This window comes from Thunnus maccoyii, chromosome 24, assembly GCF_910596095.1.
Source record: "Thunnus maccoyii chromosome 24, fThuMac1.1, whole genome shotgun sequence".
NCBI lineage: Eukaryota > Metazoa > Chordata > Actinopteri > Scombriformes > Scombridae > Thunnus > Thunnus maccoyii.
Genome location: NC_056556.1, coordinates 728,335 through 749,064, shown reverse-complemented (window position 1 = coordinate 749,064; position 20,730 = coordinate 728,335). Strand labels below are relative to the sequence as shown.

At 39.9% G+C, this 20,730-nt stretch overlaps 2 protein-coding genes across 15 annotated transcripts in view; both read left to right on the top strand.

Annotated features, from left to right (window-relative positions):
- The window catches only part of LOC121891678 (protein NLRC3-like), a 1,105,688-nt gene that overhangs the window by 915,188 nt on the left and 169,770 nt on the right, over positions 1-20,730 (top strand). The window lies entirely within an intron of this gene.
- abi3bpb (ABI family, member 3 (NESH) binding protein b) overlaps positions 16,923-20,730 on the top strand; it is a 38,755-nt gene continuing 34,947 nt past the window's right edge. For all 14 annotated transcript variants that reach the window (XM_042404236.1, XM_042404235.1, XM_042404232.1 and 11 more), the window contains exon 1: positions 16,923-17,367. In XM_042404236.1, coding sequence (XP_042260170.1) covers positions 17,277-17,367 — 91 coding nt within the window. In that variant the 5' untranslated portion in view covers positions 16,923-17,276. The remainder of the gene's footprint in view (positions 17,368-20,730) is intronic.

The following is a 20,730-nucleotide window of genomic DNA, read 5'->3' as shown; positions in this document are numbered from 1 at the left end:
TGATGTTAAACCATTTCTGTCGTTCCTGCAGTTGGGGAAGATATTCTTTAATCCATCTTCTCCAGAACAGATCCGACATATATTGAACTTGCCTCCAGCTGCGGTGACCATATATGTCTTCCTTCTGAAACCGTCCTGGTTTTAGAGATGACGTAGTCTTAAGAAGCCGACAGTGGTTCATGGTAAGCGCTTCAAGGTCATTTGGATCTATATAACCTTGGTGATTGGACGACTGTTGAGGATGGCCTCAGCTTCACATAAAACTGTGTGGCCTCATCAAGACTTTGCACATCAAGGGGGTGGAACTGAGAACCTTTTGCACTGATCTAATTCATCTTTCCCATACACCTCCATGGTGTAGGGGGATGGAAGATCCAGCTGATTCTTTTCTAGAGCGGTGTATTATGGATCTGACCTTGATTCCGGCTTTCAGTTGCCTCCCCCAACTCGTGCTGAGCCCCCACAAAATTGGTGCCATTTTCAGATCCTAGTTCTTTCACTTGACGACGTCTGGTGCTAAAACACTGAAGGGTATTGATTAAAGAGTCAAGTGATGATGCCACTTATATGTGAACTGCTCTTACAGATAAACCACATTTCGACACAGTTTTTCTGATTAACACAGTGGAACCGGGAATCCAATATTATTGGCGTAGTCTGGATAACATATGGCTGTGACCACCATGTCCAACTTATTCATGAACATGTTGAAGAATTAGATCAGAAATGTGAAAATCTTTGGCCAGTATGACGGGATGTTTCATCTCTTGTGGCATTGCTGCTCTGCAGAGTCGACCACCAACTCTCAATACATAATTTTCAAGAATAAAGTTGAGTTTCTGAACGTGGAAAGTCCTCTTAACATTCATTCAGAGATTTCATTTGCAAACTTCTTTTGGCAAAAGCAGATTATCTCCATCTCAGCATTAGCCAGTTCAGGGCATCATCTTGTCAACACACTCATGATCATATGCAACCACAATGTAACCTTTGATGCTCTAGAAGTTGGGTGATTCCTTAAATGAGCACAGCCTTTCAATCCTGCTTCCTGAGTACGCTGAAAAGGTTCTGACATCCACTTTGTCAGCTGACAACGGATGAAAGCTATGTTATGCTAGCTATGATGATGTTCAGCACTGGAGAATAGAGCCTGAACTTTCTGCATCCTCATGGACCATCTCCATCATACATGTTCCCATCCCACCCTGATACACTTGTGATGGACCACCAGGATGTGCTTCTGGTAGTTGAACCTGTGGTGGCAACAGGACGGATGTAAACAATGTCGAGCAAAGACACAATGGCTGCATTGAAGGCTGTGAAGGAGCACAAGTTGAGAGTGTAGCCACTGCTTCCTAACTTCATTACCACGTCAACATTCAAACAGTAAGGTAAGAGTACTTTTGCAATTAAACTGAATTAACATTTATCTCCAGATTCATGATTCCACTCATATTGTATTTGTTTGAGCACACTATCCAGTGGCCTGGGAGCCCATCAAGAAAGTAGTGCATTGTAGTTTTGCATGTGTCTGACGCACCGTGCACTGATCAGTAACTGCTGTTCAACAATATTGTAAACAATTAGTGATGTGATGCCGCTTCAGATAAGTAACGACATCTCGCCAACGACTCAAAAACCAAAGACCAAACTTTCTGGAGGTGTTGATGACATTAAAACCTAACTTTGGTGAAAATTTTACCCATTTTAAAAAATAGATTGTTTTACCAATCAATTTTCAAGATTATAATAATTCATAAGACCGTTACCTTTCATTTTGGGGTTAACATGGTAAAGTAAAATATAGAGCTGGTAAAAAGCTTTAACACGATATGAGAACTATTTCTCTATGACCGATATTAAGGGAGATATGGCAAGTCAACGTCACAGAGGTACGCTAAGTAGTTCAAACTTTGTTAGTCAACATCTCCCTTAATAGCAATCTGAGACATTTTGGTTCCATGAGTTACTTATATGACCAAATCAGCATACCAGGTTTTATTAATGTCTATGACGATGCGGTCCAGAAGTGTGATGCATTGACCTGGACTTACCCCTATGCAGCATTCTGGGATGCTTTAAACCACATATGTTGCATCTGAGTCACTTCCTGTAGTCTTTGCTGATGTGTCTCTTACGCAGACAGCCAAGACATATTCCATTGTCTTTTAGGAAAGCAATTTTTTCTCACTATGTGTCCTCTTTTCCAACTGTGGACACACATCCAGAGCATGTCCACTTCCACAGAACAAACAGCTCTTCCAAGCAGGCAAACTTTCCTTTTCCTTAGTTCCTTTATCACTTTTCTTATCCGCAGTTATCACAGTGGTGGAAAAGATACTTCCTTTTATTCTTGGATGACACTATGACTTGGACCTCCTTACGTCTTTGCTCACTTTTGGAGTGTCTCTGATATCTCCAAATAGTGGATCTGTTAGAATCTTCACTTGCCTCTAAAGGAAATCCACCATGTCCTTAAAGGTAGCTCTTTGCTTGTGTTTTTCCTGGAAATCACATCCCACAGTTCTCCATTTATCCCTCAGCCGGTAGGGCAACTTCTTTATGATGACTAGCATATTAGCAGGCATGTTAAGCTCATGCATGTAGTTGACATCTTCCATGGTATCATAACATCCTCTTAGAAGGAGGATGTATGTTTGTAGAACTTTTGTGTCATACGGTTTTATTGACGTCCATGAAAAAGCCTCCATATAAACTAGCAATTTTATGCTTGTTGCTAGAATGCTCCTGTAGTAAAGACTTAGCATTCCTGAATCCACTGTCTGAGGCCGTATGCAGGCAACTCTTTACTAGTTCCCTTGGTTCTCCTCTTGTGTACTGTTCCAGATAATAGAGACAATCTCTGGAGTCATTGTTCTTGCTTTCATCACTGTGTTCAAAGGATTTAATGAACGTTTGGTACTGAAGTTGGTCACCATCAAAAACTTGAATCTCCTTCTTGAGCATGGAAGAAAGACACTGTTGCTAATGCAGAGACTATATTGCTCTGTTCACCATTGCTTAAAGCAGGTAATGTAGCTGGAGATGTTACATATGCATGTTCACCCAGGTTTCTGATGCTTGACTGGAGTGTCAAAGGAGCTGTGATGAGAGATTGGATTTGAGTTACGGCTCTGTCTGCGGTTGTTATTATTGGTGCTTGTGGATTGTTAACACCATGCTTTGGGAGGATTTGTACATGTGTATGCATGTCTTGTAACTGCATGTCTTGTAACTGCAACTACAAAAGAAACTGCTTTAACTCCACAATACGTAATTTCTGCCACTAGGGGTCTCTTAATCAAGCAGTAACTTAAGATGGAGTTTGATGACGTTGTGAAGTAGTGCGGGATCATGGGAGTTATTGTCTTCATTGGCTAGGAGAGGTATTTACCGGGAGCGGACTTATCTACAGAAGTCTTGAATACGGGGATTAAAAACAGTAAAAACACTGAATAAAGCAGTTTCACATTAAAAGTCAGTGTTTCTCTGAGGCTGTACGGCAGACACAGGACGTCCGGTAGGGGCTGTTAGCCGAGCTGCTGCTAATGTTTGTGCAGCTTGTGTCTCTGACAACTTAAGATCCAGACGTTCGATGACTAAAATCCTTCATCTGGTTATCGTAAAAATTTGGCATAAACTGAATAAAAGTCAATTTATGACAGAGTTTCTGGCTGACGACCACAATGCTGACGTATTATCTTGTACATGTATTTGGTAGACGCCATTGTGGCAAACAGCCACAACGCTGACACATGTGCACAAGATGATCACCCTCTTGTGCGCATATACTCTTTGGTAGAGGGGTATGACACCAATGACAGCCGACCAAATGAAACAGACTGTTATCTTGATTAAAATTATGATGAAAAATTATGGTTTGAAAATTGTCAGAAACATTTAGAATAATGTAAGTACACAACTCAACAAAATATATAACATAGATCCAGTTGTTTTTAGACATTTTAATGCAGAATAGTAATGTGATGTGTGACATGACTCCATACCATCTGACACTTTGGATAAGTTATTTCGGACACTGGATCCCTTTGAGGCTTCTGGTCCCTTCACTTTGGCCATAGTAGCAGCAATGTTGCTTCCATCTCCAGCTTTGCTCCTCCTGTTTCCAACGGTTGACACACTATCACCTGGTTGTATTTTATCCTGTGTGTCAGATGTTGCGTTAATGTTTGAGTGGGAGGAGGGAGTGTAATGTTGAGCATCAGTGTGGGGAGTTTCCTCCTTTGGTGAAAAGGGAGAAATGTCTGAGTTTGCAGCAGTTGGTAAATCTGCAGTCATATGACCTGTTTGCAGAAAGGGCCTTTCCAGTTTTAAAAAGCCATTGTTTCACAACTTCCATAAAATCTGTGTTGCATTTAGTTGCGCGTTTAAACCAGTCGCTCTGGGTTTCCTGTTCCTGTTTGGGACGCTATACAAACTGAATCATGCTGTTTTGCATTTTCATACAATTGAATCACTTTCTCCAGTTTGAATCACACATCTTTTGCATTTTCATCCTTTTTCCTTTTTTATTTACATTTGATTGACGTTCCTTCTGAGGAGTTTCAATTTTGCAAGCCAGCGACTTGGTTGTGAGCTTGACTGGCCTTCTTCTCCTCCATTTCATCATTCACTTCATTTGTCTCACTCATTTTGCCATTTTCCAACATGCACCATTCATAAAGAAAACACAGCAACATATAAACGCCACCCCACAGATAAACCGCATTCACAATAGTTCAACATCTCAATCGTGTCGGCGATGCGATTTTTCAACTCAACAGAGCACAGCAGCCGCAGCGTTACAGTCAAACCAGCCAAAAACCTCCACCGACCTCGGCGAACCAAGCACGCACGACACAAGCCAAAACCAACAGTCCCCAAAGGACAAGCGGCAACACATCCAAACTGTGTTCAACTAGCAACAAATACACAGAAGGAATGAATCCACAAGCGTAAAGCCTACTGCTTCTGAGGGCTGTAATGTGCTGCTATCAACAAGCGAGTTTCCACCGCAGCAGCAGTCAATTGTGGCTTCTCCAACCCGAGCTCAAGAGGGAAAACGGTCCAAATGTTCCAGCAATGTCCATTCAATCCAAAACTCTTGAGATCCAAGGCATCCATGCGGTCAATCCTTTCAATCCCGTCCATGCAGTTGTGTCATTGATTCGGCTATTTTCTGTTGACTAAATTGTAGCGACTTCCATCAATGAAAAAAAGCCACTAAGAGGCTAAGTAGGCTCGTAACTGTGACGCGTTCATACAAATCCATACTGAAGTCCAGATGATGTTTGATCTGGTTTATTCATGAAAACAACAAAAGACTGACAAGCAGTTGTTGTTTTGGAATAATTAACTGAAGACTAAATTGGTACCTTATGTGATGTGACGATCAACAGAAAATATCAGAGCCCTATGAACCCTCTGTGTCTCTGTCCCGCCATACAAGAGACAGGTAAATAATGTGAAACTACATCCATGTGCAGCCTAAACAAATGAACAACACAGGCTAAATGTACATTTTGGCTCCGACAAACAGGTTGCTGGTTTTACTGATTTCAGCTCATTTGTTTCATCAGCTTGCAGACATTTGAATCCATCACAGTCGATGTTTAATCAACTGTATTTATCAAAGTTTGTTGCAGCTTTTCTCCTGAGAACTTAAATTCCAAACAAATCCAACCTAACAGAGCTGTAAAATTAACAACAGAATAAAAAAACCTCTCTGGTGTTTTGGGGGATTTCCTTAAATTCTGGAAGAACTCGTCTTATTTATGTCTTTCACTAGCGGTTAAAGAGGAGGATTATTTTGGTTAAAACTCTTTTTCTGAGAAAGTGCTCTCTCCTCACAGAGCTTTTCTTCATGTAAGCTGGCATGGAAAATAAGCCATCCTCTTCTCCGCTCTGCTTTCCAAATCTGAGACGTTCCAAGTGGGGGAGCTGACATGGTGGCATTGGCCCCGAACAGGCGACATCTGCAAACACTTTCCAAATCACTGCAGCAGCTGAGCAGCACGAGGAGGAGACGGAACAACCAAAAAAAAAAAAAAAAGTCTCTAATATGATTTCTGATTAATCTGTTGTGTTCTGATGTGTCATCCATCTTAGAGGGTGTTTGGTGAATTTCCGTAAAGCTAGGAGAGGATGGCTATCACCTCCTCCTGTCCTGAGTTTGGATGAGTCAGTGCTGAGCAACAGAAAAGGAGGATATGAGCAGATTTATGAGGTGAAAGTCAGAGAGATTCTGCCGGTTGACGTTACCACCTCAGACCGTGGTCAGGTGCTCCTTCAGGATGCCAACAAAACACCAGCGAGTAACTTCCAATAAACGCCTACATCTCTGATCTGATGAAGGCCTGGTTGGAAAACAATCAACCAATCAGAACTATTGAAGAAGGAGTGAGAATGGAGACGCCAGAGACAGAAAACTTTCCACAAAGATGAATCAAAAAAAACAGTTTGCAGCTGCACAGGTTGTTGTAAGTCCACTTACAGAAATATGTGTTAAATCATTTTTTTTCTCTACGTGACAAAGTAACTGCTGGGATGGATATGAGTAATAGATTAATTGTTTATTAATCAGACCTCTTCTGATCCATCTTTTCCTTTAGTATCTCAGGACATAAACGCCTGTATGGAAAAAACGAAAAATACCACGTCGACTGGAATATAAGACGATATTTCTCGTAGGTTGTATTATATTCAAGGGTGAGACGACATAAAATATACTTTCCTCTTAAATGGAATGAGTGTCTCTTACAGAGAGTGTTGCATTATGGGTTGTTTGTAGCTGTAATGTTGCTAGGCTAGCAGGTTTCGTCTGTTAAGAGTCACCAGAATTAACATCTCCAGTAGCAGCCTCGGAAAACGGGTCATGGCGTACACGAACACAGTGTCAGAACTTGTAGAAACTTTCCACTTATTATATAAAACAGGTTTATTTTTGTTTTCACACTGACGGTAGTGAACGAGAATGTGGGTCGAAATGTTATTGACCAATTAAAAATGTGGTTTCAACGTCCCAGATTTGGATTTTTTTTTTAGGCATTCAGAGCCAGTTTGTTTTCAGGGCTTAAAGTTTACCGTGTTTATAAGGAGTTTGAATACATCTTTGAGTCGCTGGGACCAACATAACCCACTGAACTACTTCCAGAGTGGAAAGAATACAGAACTCTTGCACCATGATGGATCGAGTTCGAGCTGATTTATGGCTCCATAAGAGCTGAACATGGAATTAGGGAGGTCGGCTCCTCCACACTGGAACCTCCTCCAGGTTTAACAGGAGTCAAGATTTATTCAGAAGGTGTTTTTGATATCTAGCTTTGTCTTTCAACAGCAGATTTTCTCTCAGCTACAAGGACTTAAAAACTTAAGGACTTAGGACTTAAAGATAGGAAGGTCACGTCGCCTACTTCCTGTATCTGTGCTGTGGTCACGTCATTAGGGAGGGAAGATAATGATGGAAGAGTTATATTCATGTCCTCAGACAAGACTGTTGTGTGACTACCAAGTTCACTGTTTGAAGGTATAAAATGCTGTCTGTGGTTAAATACTACACTAAACTTCCCATTTAACCTCTTTGCAGGACAAACTTTCGATGATAAAAGGCGTCCCTGCTCTGTCAGGTCAGATATACTGGAGCTTTCCCTGTTGGGAATATGACTTCAACTTAGCAAACAACATAATAACTTGTGCAATCAAGATCATATCTAATATCTTTTGTGCAGAAGTTATTATGTGGTGCAACCAAGATATTAACTTAACATTTTTATTTTGTGGAAACAAGATAACTTCTGCCAACAAGATTGTAACTTGTGCAAAGGGTAATAACTTTAACTAAACAAGATAACCGCTCCAAACCATAAATAATATCCTGTGCACTCAATATCATTTTTATTTTGTTGGAACAAGATAACAACTTGTAAATAAATCAAGATAAGTGGTACAAAAGATATATAATATCTTGTGCGAATAAGAAGTTGCTTTTGCAGACAAGATAACTTATGCAATCAAGATAATATCTTGAAATCTCGTGTGCAGAAGTTATTGTCTTTGTGACCATGATATTAAACTGTATGATCAAGATAGTTTTTAATTGTGTAAAGAATAAAAGCTTTTTCAAACAAGAAAATGTGTGCAGATCAGATATTATCTAGTATCTTGTGCTAACTAGATAACAATTTGTAGCAAGACATTAACGCAGCATTACGTACGTTAACTGAAGGTAAAAGCACAGGAGGATTAGTAAGGAGGAGGTCAGTGAATTACTTAGTAGAAGGTAAATAAATGAGTTTTCTAGTACAGCAAGTAGAGAAAATGTAGAAAGAAGTGAAAGTGAAGGCAACTGAAATGTGTGTAATCTGTGACGGATGTTTACAGCAGACAGTTTGGGTTTTAATTTGAGCGGTTGCTTTCGATTTCTATTCCAAATAAACTTGGCTAACCACAGAAACCGACTCATCCCCAGCATGAGGAGTCATCGTCATCGTTTCCCTTGTCTCTATGCCAGTTTCCCAGCAGCTCCTGAACGCTGCACAGACCAGGACTGAAGAAGTCTTTGTGTTTTTACTTTCCTCTTTCTGTCTCATCTGCCATCTCATCCGAAGCCCTCCACCCTCCTGACAAGAATCTGAGGCTCCAAACACTCTGGCTCGAGTCCCGCAGACTCCACACGTGTCTCTGGAAAACCATTCAAGGCGTTCGGAAAGAAAAACCAAACAATCACTCTGGCAATTACCTCATTACCCAGCAGCCCACCTGAGAGCCGGAGAAGGCGGCTGGCATGGCGCGTCCTCGCCGCATGGTGACAGTCTGGGAGCTGAAACTTCCTGATAGTTTGAAACAATAAAGGAACAGGTGGAAAGAAGCCTGATGAGCGATTAGCGGTGCTGCAAATGTGGTAAAGAAACAGTCTGAAATTTTGAAATTCTTTGTTTTTGGATGAGAAAATGATCCTTAGTTTAATTTCTGAACATATTTAGCCTAGCTTAGCATAAAGACTGGAAACAAGGAGAGACTGTTGGCCTTAAAACAGCCAGTGTGTGTAAGTAAATCAATAAATATAAAAAATTAAATAAATGAAAATTAATAAAAAATAAATTAGCTGGTTGATGATGTGGCAGCTAATTGCATTTCCAACATTATCTTAGCTAGCTAGGTAGCTACAAAAAGCTACTGTTACATTGGATATGCTAGCTTTTTGTAGCTAACAAGTATCTAATTTAGCATTTAAAACAGGGAGCATCTACGAGGAAACTTCTAGCAAACATTTCTACAAAACAGCTGCACAAGAAATTAATGTTATGTTTTTATATCGAGTTGTTATTATGGCAGCTACAAACTATTAGCATACATTATGTTAGCTTAGCTTGTAGCCAGCTTAATTAGATTTTGTTCATCTAATGTTGCAGAAGCTGTTTTTAGCTAACCGGTGTTACACCAGGACACGGTTACGTGGGGGAAACTGCTATCCTCTAAACTGCTAGCCTAATCCAGGACGGGCAACTTGGAGCGGGGCGCGAGACTAAAGACGACCCTGAAATGTTCCTGCGGTACCGGCCCATCTACCTCCTCAGTCACAAATGGCTTGCTAGCAGGACCTCGCAAATATGTTGCCCCGGTTAAACAAAACACAGCACTACCCCGGCTGTGTGTGACTATATCAGCTAAAGCACATATTTAGATGATTATTTCTAAACCTTAAACATTTATCAAACACAGCTTGTGCATGGACAGTAGTGATGTGCGCCATTGCACGGATTGCAGTTATCTCCGCGGGCACGGTGGTTAATCCGTGGATCTGACGGGTCACAGAATCACAAATTTACATCTGAGGAAGCGAAGAGAAAAGTTCCGAATCAACATTATATGTTTGTAGATGTTCGACAGCTAAAGCATGTTTAACATAATGTTAGCTCTCTTTGCTACCTAATATTATGGTAGTTAAAAACAACTAACATATCTAATGCTGCCTGTAGCTACCTGGTGTTGACGTGTTTAAACTAGCTTAGCGTAAAGACTGAGAGCAGCATCAAAAGAGAGAATCCAATGTTGAACCTTGTATCAGCTGGGTTTAGCTGACAGTTGATTTAGCTTCAATGCTAACTGCTGCCTAAAAACTGCTTTTAAAATGTCTATTTTTGCACCTTGTTTAATGAACAATATGCAACATGTTGGTGGATTTGTATTCAGAGATGTTTAAAGCATGAAAACTTTTTTTTAACCATCAAATTGAGTGCAGATGAAGCTAATCAGTCAGGGGTCATTTAATGGATTTTTTCCACATTAATAACCCTGTAAACTGCAATTATTAATTATTATTGTTGTCTCTATAACTCAAACAATAAAAAAAATCCCCCTCTACATTTATAATGCTCAATTAATCGGAATTTAATAGACACATTAAGGACAATTAAGGGATAAGTCGTATGTTGTGGTTAAATATTTATTGTCTATTTGAGCTTTTTAAAGGTTTGAATGTTTTCTGTTTTCTGTGTCAGACTCGGAGGCCGGAGGGCAGACAAAGGCAGCATTGTACTGAGCAGAAAGAGAAGCAGAGCAGAGTGAAGGAGGTTATATAATCGTCGGAGGCTTCACCGCTCATCACCATGATGTGATGCAGGTGCTGCATGGGCTCTGGCACGCAGACGCAATGCTGGCGCTTTGGCAGGAAGAGACATTTGATTGGTTTAAGAGAGACAGCTGAGCCTATCAGCTGATTGCAGTAAAAGATGAAGGTTAGTTTTCTTACAGGATCTATAGACGACTTGTGCTGGAAAGTAACTAAGTACATTTACTCGAGTACTGAAGTACAGTTTTGAGGTACTTGTACTTTACTTGAGTATTTCCATGTGATGCTACTTTCTACATTTCAGAGGGAAATATTGTACTTTCTACTCCACTACATTTATTTGACAGCTTTAGTTACTTTTCAGATGAAGATTTGACACAATGGATAATATAACAAGCTTTTAAAATACAACACATTGTTAAAGATGAAACCAGTGGTTTCCAACCTTTTTGTCTTTTGACGTCTTACAAAAAGCAGTGTGTAGTCGGGGTCACATTTCACATGTCTATGAGTTGTTAACAGCTCCACCAAATAGTGATTTTTCCCTCTAAACTTCTCACATGCTTTCATTTCAATAAATGTTCAAATGATCCAATATTTCAGCAAAAATCAAAGATTAGAGAAAAAGTCCAAAAACTGAAAACAGATTTGTGTATCAGAACTTTGTTTTTTCTTCTTTCCTCTCCCATTAATCATCTCACCACCCCTCAGATTTATCTGCTGACCCTTTGGAGGGGCCCGACCCCTAGGTTGGGAACCACTGGACTAAACTAGCTAACTGTATATAAAGTAGTGTAAACTAGCTCCACCTCCAGCAGCTACAACAGTAACATGCTGCTCTAACACTGATGCTTCACTATTAATAATCTAATGATGTCATATATAATAATATATCAGTCAGAGGGACCAAACCACTACTTTTACTGCAATACTTTAACTACATCAAGCTCATAATACTTATGTACTTTTACTGCAATACTTTAACTACATCAAGCTCATAATACTTATGTACTTTTACTGCAATACTTTAACTACATCAAGCTCATAATACTTATGTACTTTTACTGCAGTAAAGGATCTGAGTGCTTCTTCCACCTCTGGCAGATGGTGAAAGAAGTGTATCAGGTCACCTCACATGTTCTCAGGGGGGTAAAACAACCCTCTAAATAAAAAAACAGAAAGGTGTTTACCGCGTTCTGCAGCCCAGCAGAGTAAAACTCACAAACATTCACACCTCCAGCAGATTTTCCTTTTTTTAGCATGAACAGACTGAAACAAAGCAGCTGTTATTCGAGCGCCAGCAGCAGTTTGTTTCCAGCGTCTCTGCAGACTGAAAGCTGCCAGCTCAATCCTTCACAATAAAACACACAGGCCTTCACAATAAAAGACACTGTACACTAAAAAATACAGCCGTCCTCGTGAGTCGGTAGTCGTGGTTAGTGGAGCTGCAACTGACAATTATTTTCTGTGAAGTGTCAGTAAATATTGGAGCACTGTTTGAGACCACCAACCTGAAATTTTCACCGTGAGTAGAAGCATTTTTAACATTTGCAGCGTATTTTAGTATCTTAACCCAACCATCATCTTTCCCTAAACCTAACCAACGGTGTTAAATGACATGCAAATATGTAGAAAATGCAGTGTACTTATTGCATGTATTTTTAAAGTGTAGACCTGTATTGTTTGTACGCCATTGGGTGAGATTGGTCTTTAAATGTCTTTTGTCCGAACAACTGTCCAAAACACATTAGAAAAGATATTCAGTTTGTTATCATGTATGACAAACAAAAGCTTCTAATTCTCACTTCTGAGAAGCTGAAACCAGCAAATATTTCATATTTTTGCTTTAAGAAAAGACTAAAACAATTATTCTAATAAATTTTCTGTCATAAAAACTGTTAAAAACCCTGATGATGTCATACTGCACTGATCTATCACAGTGGAGATCAAGTCTAAATAAATCTTTATCAATGTGAAGTTATTGTTGCTTGCTAATGCAGTTAAAGCATATTGTCCCGTTAGCAACCGAGTCACCGTTAGCACAGTTGCTAACTAGCTTGCTAACTGGCAGTGGCTAGCTTGCAGCTAGCTAGTGGTAGTATGTTACCAGTTAGCTTGGTAGCCATGGTAGCTTCAATTAGCCTCTCAAAGTTGGTCACAAAGCTTCAGCACCGAGTATTTCACGACAACAAGCTAATTTCCTTTGCTGAGTCACTCTGTGATCTAACAGACATGACGTGAATTTTAATGGTTCGATGCTTCAGTTTGAGCAAAATCCTGAATCTGTCTGACTTTGTTTGACTTTAGGAAAAAAAAGGAAAATAAAAGAAAGAGCTGACACTGGTTTTACTGCATTCAAACAAGGGGGAAATAATCTATAAAATATAACATCTGTAAATCTACAACATAGTTTAGACTTCTGTGATATGTTGGTTAGTTGTATTTGTTCGAACTTGATTGCTAACAGTGAGCTAACCGCTAACATCTGTTCATTCAGTACATTATCTGTTTTTGGGTAACGTAAGGGTTCAAACAACTCAACATAAAAACAACACAAATAAAGCAAAGTGAATGTTCACAGTTTAGTCTTAATAAGCCATAGAACAACAAAAAGCTAAACTGTTAGCTTATTAGCTAAAATAACTGCAGTCATTGACTGTTTTTGGCTTATTTTTTCTTATCCAGCAGCAGAAGTCAATAAACGAGATAATTCTGTAGTTCAGATATTAAATGTGATATTTTTGTCATGTATATAAAGCAAAATACCCCATTAGTAGTAATATGAATATTGTTAGCAGTAGTATGTTTATTAGTCTGTATAAACCTGTGCAGAACATGTACCACTTTCTGTTAAAGGTGCTTACTTTAACTGTTTTTGTTTATTTTTATGTTTTTTGGGTAACATAAGAGTTCAATATTTTCATGTCGTAACTTGAGTGGAACAAAGTTTTTATTATCATTATTAGTGCTAATAGTGGTGGTAGTAATAATAGTAGTAGTAGTGATAATGGAACCAGACTTGTGTTTAAAAAAAAATCTATTTGTTTTCCGTTAAACTTGAGTCTTAATTGGAAAATTGACTTGTTGATTCTTAATTTGCCGTAGGATAACAGCACCTCGTTAGCCTAATTGGCAGAGTGCTGAAGGAGCCTCGGGCTGAGAGTTGACGCTGTAATAAAGGCCCCCTAAATTAGTCTGAGCCCATCGAGCCTCGCCGCCATTTGATGTGTGAGCGGTTAAGGTTTACGGGACGAAGCGTAAACGCTGCTGCTCGCCACAACAACAAGCTTCATGAACGCAGACGTGAAGGGGGGGAGGGGGGGGGAAGAAGGAGAGAAGAAGAAAAGAGGAGTGAACTTTTACAGCCTGAGAGGCTCAAGAAGTGTTGACTCTGGCGAGCGGCGTGTTGAAGCTTGTTTTGCAGCTGTCAGACTCTTTATTGCCGGTTTAAAGCTGAAACTTTCACACTTCAAAAGCAACAAAATCTGATCGACTTCTTCACTTTGATGATTTCATTTTGTTTCAAACTGCCTCGTCAGTGAAACTCTTTTCTCAGATTATCTCCTGCACAGGAACGTATTGTCAAGACGAACGTATTAAAGGACGAGTTCACACTTTTTCAAACGGTCTTAAACCAACAGTCAGTCATCAAATGAACATTAAATCTGTTTTTCTTGCTGTAATCATTCCTCCTGTTCACACTGACCATTAGAAGATCCCTTCATAATGACCTTACAATGGAAGTTTATCTGAAGCTAATATGAAGCTTCAGCGTCCAAACGAGTCAAATCAAGTAGATATCTTTCAACGTTACAGTCTTTTTAGTGCCAAAGTTCCTCTTTTTGTTTCTATACTTCCACCTGCAGTTCAACAGGGAAACACAAAGACTGTAAATGTGTCAGATATCCACTTGATATGACGAACTCAGACTGCTGAAGCTTCACACAGACTTTTAAATGACTGTTTTATCCTCCATCACTTCCATTGAAAGCACATTTGAAGGATCTTTTAATATCCAGTATGAACAGGAGGAATGATTACAGACACCTGACTGCTGCTGGTTTAACACACTGGGAACACTGGGAACACTGGGAACCTCCTTTAGTAAAATGCAACTTTAAGTATGAGGAATAAAACTTTGAGGTTGCAGATGTTTGCCTGGTGAGTGTCTGTCATCACTTTCCCGCCTCTTCTTCCTTTAATGTCTGTGCATCACCTGCTGGCAGCGACGCATCTTCCCTCCGTCCTGTCGCATGTGACGGCACGTGTTGGATGAGCTGCGTTCACAAACGGAGAGTCAAGTGTCCGGGTTTCCCCTCCTCCTCCTCCTCCTCCTCCTCCTCCTCCTCCTCCTCTTCTTCATCACTGTGTTCAGAACTTCCCTCCGACACGGAGAAAACATGTCAGCAGTTTTTGGCTCTGCGGCTGTTCCCAGCATGCACGTGTGAAGCAGGCGGATGTGTTGTGATGCGATGAGTGGGTGGGTCTGCTTCATTCTTCCCATCATGCTCTGCTCCGCCAGGGACGCTCGCTCTGATTTCAGCAGCTTTTTTTTTTTTTTTTTTTTTTTTTTTTTTGTGTGCGAGCACGTGGAGCAGACCTCAGTGATCCAAACACACCGATCACAGTGTGTGTGAGTGTGAACAGACGTCCTGCCGACAGACCGTCGTCTCGGTAATTTGTTGAGTGTTTTAGTGTGAAAGCAGCAGCGCTGATTTACATTCCTCTCATTCCTCCAGCTGCTGCTGAACAACAAACAGCTGCAGCCAAAACTCCTGCTGTCAAATTAATTTCAGTAATAATGATGAAAATATAACATGTCGTCATACATTAAACTGCTGCATAAACTCTGTTTTGTCAGTATGTACAGTCCAGAGATGCAACAAATAGTCGATTAACTATTTAGATAATCAATAAGTCATTTTTTATGAAAATTCTCTGGTTGCAGCTCCTCTGAACTGAATATCTTTGAGTTTTGAAAGACGTCAGCTTGAACTCTTCCTCACTTTCTGATGTTTTATAAACCAAACAAACGATTTATCGATAATGAAAATAATTCTTAGTTTCAGCCCTAAAAATGGACGAATTTAAATCAGAATGAATATCAGTTTTAATCTACGTAATGTAATGGGGGAAATTGCTGATCACTCAATAAACACACAAAGAGAGCATTGTCAGGTTATGAAATAATTTAATCAAATAATACAATCAGAAGTATAAAGCATCATAGTTCTGGAGACAAAGATACCACCTAGCTATCTTTTCTTTGTCTGAAAGGTTAACCAGTCCCTTAAATACTACTCGTACAGAATTTCAGACATCTGTTTACTAACCTTACAGGTCAGCAACCCTCAGATAGAAACATAAGTCAAAAGTTAAACTAACCTAGGAACAGACTTTCTTCACGACCATATATGACAGTACATAAGCACCAAGTAGCATCACAAAATAACATTACTACTATATTAAATTAAGGACAAACCACACTATCCTCTAAAGCTGATCAGTTTTACACATAAACATCTACATAACTACAGTTTATCTTATCACTGGCTCAGGTAAAGGTATAACAGAATAAAGTTAACTGTTAGACACACAACTGCCTCATCTTACACAGCAAAGAACTAAGTTTAGAATAGACACAGCACACACAAACTAACACTAAACTGAACTTAAACACTGTCTGAAACATGTATGATATATTGAAGAAATACATCAAATGATAACCTGTTATTCAGTTTTCTTTATATATATATATATATATATTCATCGGCAGATTATTTCACAATGAATCATTTTTATCTATAAATTGTCCAAATAATAGTGAACAAGTTACTGTTTCACCTTTGAGAAGCTGATGATAAATGATTTCCTGATGATCAAATGCAGAATCTCTCTCCTTCGATCAGCTAATCGATTAATAATCATTACAGCTCCGCATGTTGTTGCATGTAATGGATGATGTCAGCTGATTAATGAGTCGGTCTACTGCGGAGCAACTTTTCATTCCAGTAATGTGTAAACTATGTGCACAGGTTTCCTGCTCTCCAGAGAGTGAACCTTTCTTCTAGCGCCACCTTCAGGACAAACTGGACCTGCAACAGACTTCAGGATGTTTGTTTGTTCAGAGTTTAAACATCAAAGAACGGAGAAACTAAAGAGATCACGTCTGTTTACTGATTTATATTTCTGTCTTCTGATCAGTTCATCCTCTTTATATTTTCCTCCACAGCACTGCTGCGAACCCACTGAGTTATAAAGAGGCAAACAGCCAAAGCCGACTGGAAAACAACACATTAAGAAGAAATGGGAGGAGTGGTGAGAGAGGAGGAGAGGAGGGCATGATGAAAAAAACAGGAGGGAGAGTAAAAGAGGAAAAAAAAAAATCATGTTTGAGGTCCAAAGAGAAAAAAAAGGGAGGGGAGAGCGAGGAGGAGGGAGTGTACAGTATGCTGGGGGTTAGTGATGTCACGCAGGCCACGCCCACCTGCGGAGGCTATAGATGCTGGCGTTTCGTTGGTCCTCCTCTCCACACCGAGGACGCCTGACAGCTGAACAAGTCCTAAGACTGACCCGACGCCTGCAGGGAGAGACGCTTAGTGAAGTTGTCCAGCTCCTGGTCGCTCCTCATCATCCTCCTCCTCATCATCATCATCCTCCTCTTCGTCCGTCCTCGTCTCCTGGAAGCTGAAGATCTGTAGAGGTCATGGCGGGCATCGCTCCCCTCCTCCGAGTCCTCCTCCTGCTGCTCGGAGGCACGATTCTGCTCTGCGGCATCCCTGCGCAGGGGATCAGAGGCAAGTGCACCAAACAGCATGAAGAGCTGTGATTTATATGAGATATAGACGTAAAGTAGGGAAGACAGCTGGTAACAAAGACGAGCATGGAGGGAAATAAACAAGGTACATGTGCAGAAATCAACAGGACAGGAGAACATGAGGACATAACTTTGCTAAAAGCATGAAAACAAACCAGTGTTAAACTAAATGCAAGCAGGGTAACAAAATAAGAACAACTGTAAATGTGCAAAAATGAACAGTGTGGAAGTAAATGGGTAAAGTGGGAGGATAAATTGGGGAAAAAAATGGGACATAACTTTGCTAAAAGTGGGGAAACAAACATGCAACCAGAGTTATAACAAAGCAAGAACAAGCAGGGAATAAAAAAACATCCATGGTTAAAAAAATGAATGAGGTGGAAGTAAATGGGACATGATTCCAGGGTTATAACAAAAGTGGAAAATAAAGGGATAATAACAGGAATAAGCAGAGTGAGAGTTTGGAGTAAATGAGGTAAATAAATAGTAGGAAAAAATATGCTACATGTGCAAAAATCAAAAGGATAAAAGGGTGGAAATAAATGGGTGAAACAGCAAAAAACAGCATAAATTGCTTAAAAGTAGGAATCAGGGTTGAAATAAGAAAAAGAAACATTAAAAGGGATAACAACAAAATGAAAAGAATCGTGGTAAATGTGCAAAAAATGGAAATAAACTGGTGAAATGGGAAATAAATCGAGTAACAGTAGAGACAGAAACATGGTGTCAGTGTTGATGTTATAATACTGGAATAACTGGGAAGGTGAGGAATAAGCAGGATACCAGTTTGGAAATAAATCTGGTAATGGTGCAAAAAATCAGCAGTTAAAAGTGTGGAAATAAAAGAGTCAATGAAGGAGGTAAAATGGAAATAAATGGGAAAGATTCACTGTAAGATTGAAATAAAAGGGAAAACAAGACTCAAATATGCAGAATAAAGAGGACAACAACTGAGAAATAAACATGATAAATGTGCAAAACAACAGAGAGCATGTTAGTTAAATGTGAGTTAGTTTACTGAATGATTCTTTTGCATGTTGCATTTGACAAAAACTGGAAAAAATCAGTATTTTCAAGGCTGTTCTGTTTGGAAAAGTGCATAAATGTGTCTTTAGATGTATTTATTTTCTCATATTGTGAGTATGAGGTGATTATTTTTGCAGTTTGTTTTTGTGTGTGTGTGTGTGTGTGTGTGTGTGTGTGTGTGTGTGTGTATGTGTATGTGTGTGTGTGTCATGGATAATCTTCCATACAGTGTTTGAATGAAGTGTGCAGCTGTTGTGTTCAGGTGTTTGTCTGATCGTGTCGTCGGTGTTTTCTGCTCTTGTGAGAACGTTTTGGCTGAGTCTGCACAAACGTTACCGTTTCTGATGCATTTGGAGCTTTTCACTCAACCTTTTTGTTTGGACGCGTGTGTGTTATAGTGGATTTGGATCCAGTTTGACGTCGTTCTCTGCAGGACGTTCGGTCGGTCGAGCGGGCAGGTGTAGCTCGCCCTGAGGGGAGGGGGGGCGGGGGGGGGCGGGGCTACTTCATGATATAACCTGTGATTTTTCTGCCTCATTGAGAGTTATGTAAGACGTTAAAATCCCCTCCGTCAGAGAGGAAAAGTGTCACGGTGGTCTGATGTGAACGTTACCTCACCGGGCGAAAGACCAAAAACAACAGAGAGAGAGAAAAGAGCAAGAGACCATTGAGTCCAACTCTCACTTTTATGTGTTTTGGGGTTCGTCCCTCTATATGGAAGTTTATTAGTGACTAGTGGGTGAGCAAAAGTTTAATTGGAGTAGTAAAAGCTTTAAGAGCAAACCAAGTTTTGTCAGATTTAACATTTTGAGCGTTAACAATAATTTATGTTTAACACACGTCACCGGGAGCGTTCCCAGCTGTTACACTCATCACTTTTTTTTTCACAGTTTAAGTCTTAAATGAAAAACTTTATTGAGCTCTGTGTGGCTTCTTCTACTTCCAGTTCAAGTCTGAATAAAAACTGGAAGCACAAACTTCCAATTCACGAGTTCAGATCATTGATTAGCTTCGTGGTTGTTTCCTCAGTCGCTCTCAGACGACGTTCTGTGTCGACAGATCGATCGTTACAGTATTTCTGTCAGTCATAAACTTCCACAGAACTCCAGTTTTTATGGAAGTTGATGCTGACTACATGTTGAAGTGCGTTGAGATGTTTTGGTCTGTACTGACTTTCAGTGATCCTCTGACTTTTCTTCCGGCGCCATACGCAAGCTAACATGCTACATTAAGATGCTAAACATCAGCATGTTAGCATTTAGCTCAAACAGAGTCGCATTTTAGCCTTTTTTCCCTCCAGTCATTTAGAAGCTAAAAAGTTTTACAGTTGACCTACGTGGGGCGCTAAATCACCTCAACTTTTTATAACTTGTTTGCTTTCTGTCAGTTTTCGAGACATTTTGGCATTATGTTATTCCAACTTAATAATAACAAACTTTATTTATATAGAAATGTATAATATAAAGTGCTTTACAGGAAAAAGAAGAAAGAACTAACAAGCAGCATCACCTGGCCTTTTTTAAGAATTAAGTAAGAGTTTTCTTTTCTGATTTGACCAACAGGCGATGCTAAATCACCTCCTGCTCTTTGTTTTGACCACGCCCCCCACGAAGCGCGCCAGGCTTTGAAGCCAATTTGACAAAGTGGCCAAACTGTGTAATTACAACTTTGGGGCCCAAAAAGTATTTTTCCTGCAAACAATTATGGAAAAAGGAGCAGCTGTAAACGTGGTTTCATTATTTTGAGCATCAAAACCTGCAAAACATTTTGTTTCACTGTCAGAATTTGATCCATTCTGTCAAGAGCTGCATGGTTGAATTGTTTTATCCTGATTCAAGTTAGCCGGACGGCTAAACCGGACGTTAGCTGGCTTGTCTGGCGGAAGTCTCTGGTGAGGCGTGCTGAGCAACTTTTATATGAATGAATGTGGCTCCGCCTCCGGCGCTGTATCCAGTTCTCTTTATACATCCGTCGTTTTAATTAAAGCAGGAAAGTTTGGAAGTAAGAAGGTATTTTCCATGGTGATTACAGTTTCTTTTGAAGGTGATTTCCTTCCCCAAAAATGATTAAAAAAAAACCCATTGAAACCAGTAAAACCAGCAGAAGCTCATTAGTCCAGAGATGAAAGCAGCTCTGCTGTATCAGGGAGGAAAGTTTGGTTTCCATCGCTGTGTTTTACAGTCTGAGGTCAGAAGAGAAACGTGTTTACAGCCACAGAAACACATCCAGTCTGCAGCTTTTATTCCAACTGAAGCAGGTGATTCCAGTCATTAACAGTCGGGCCGGGACTAATTATCGAGTTATCTGTTATCGTCAA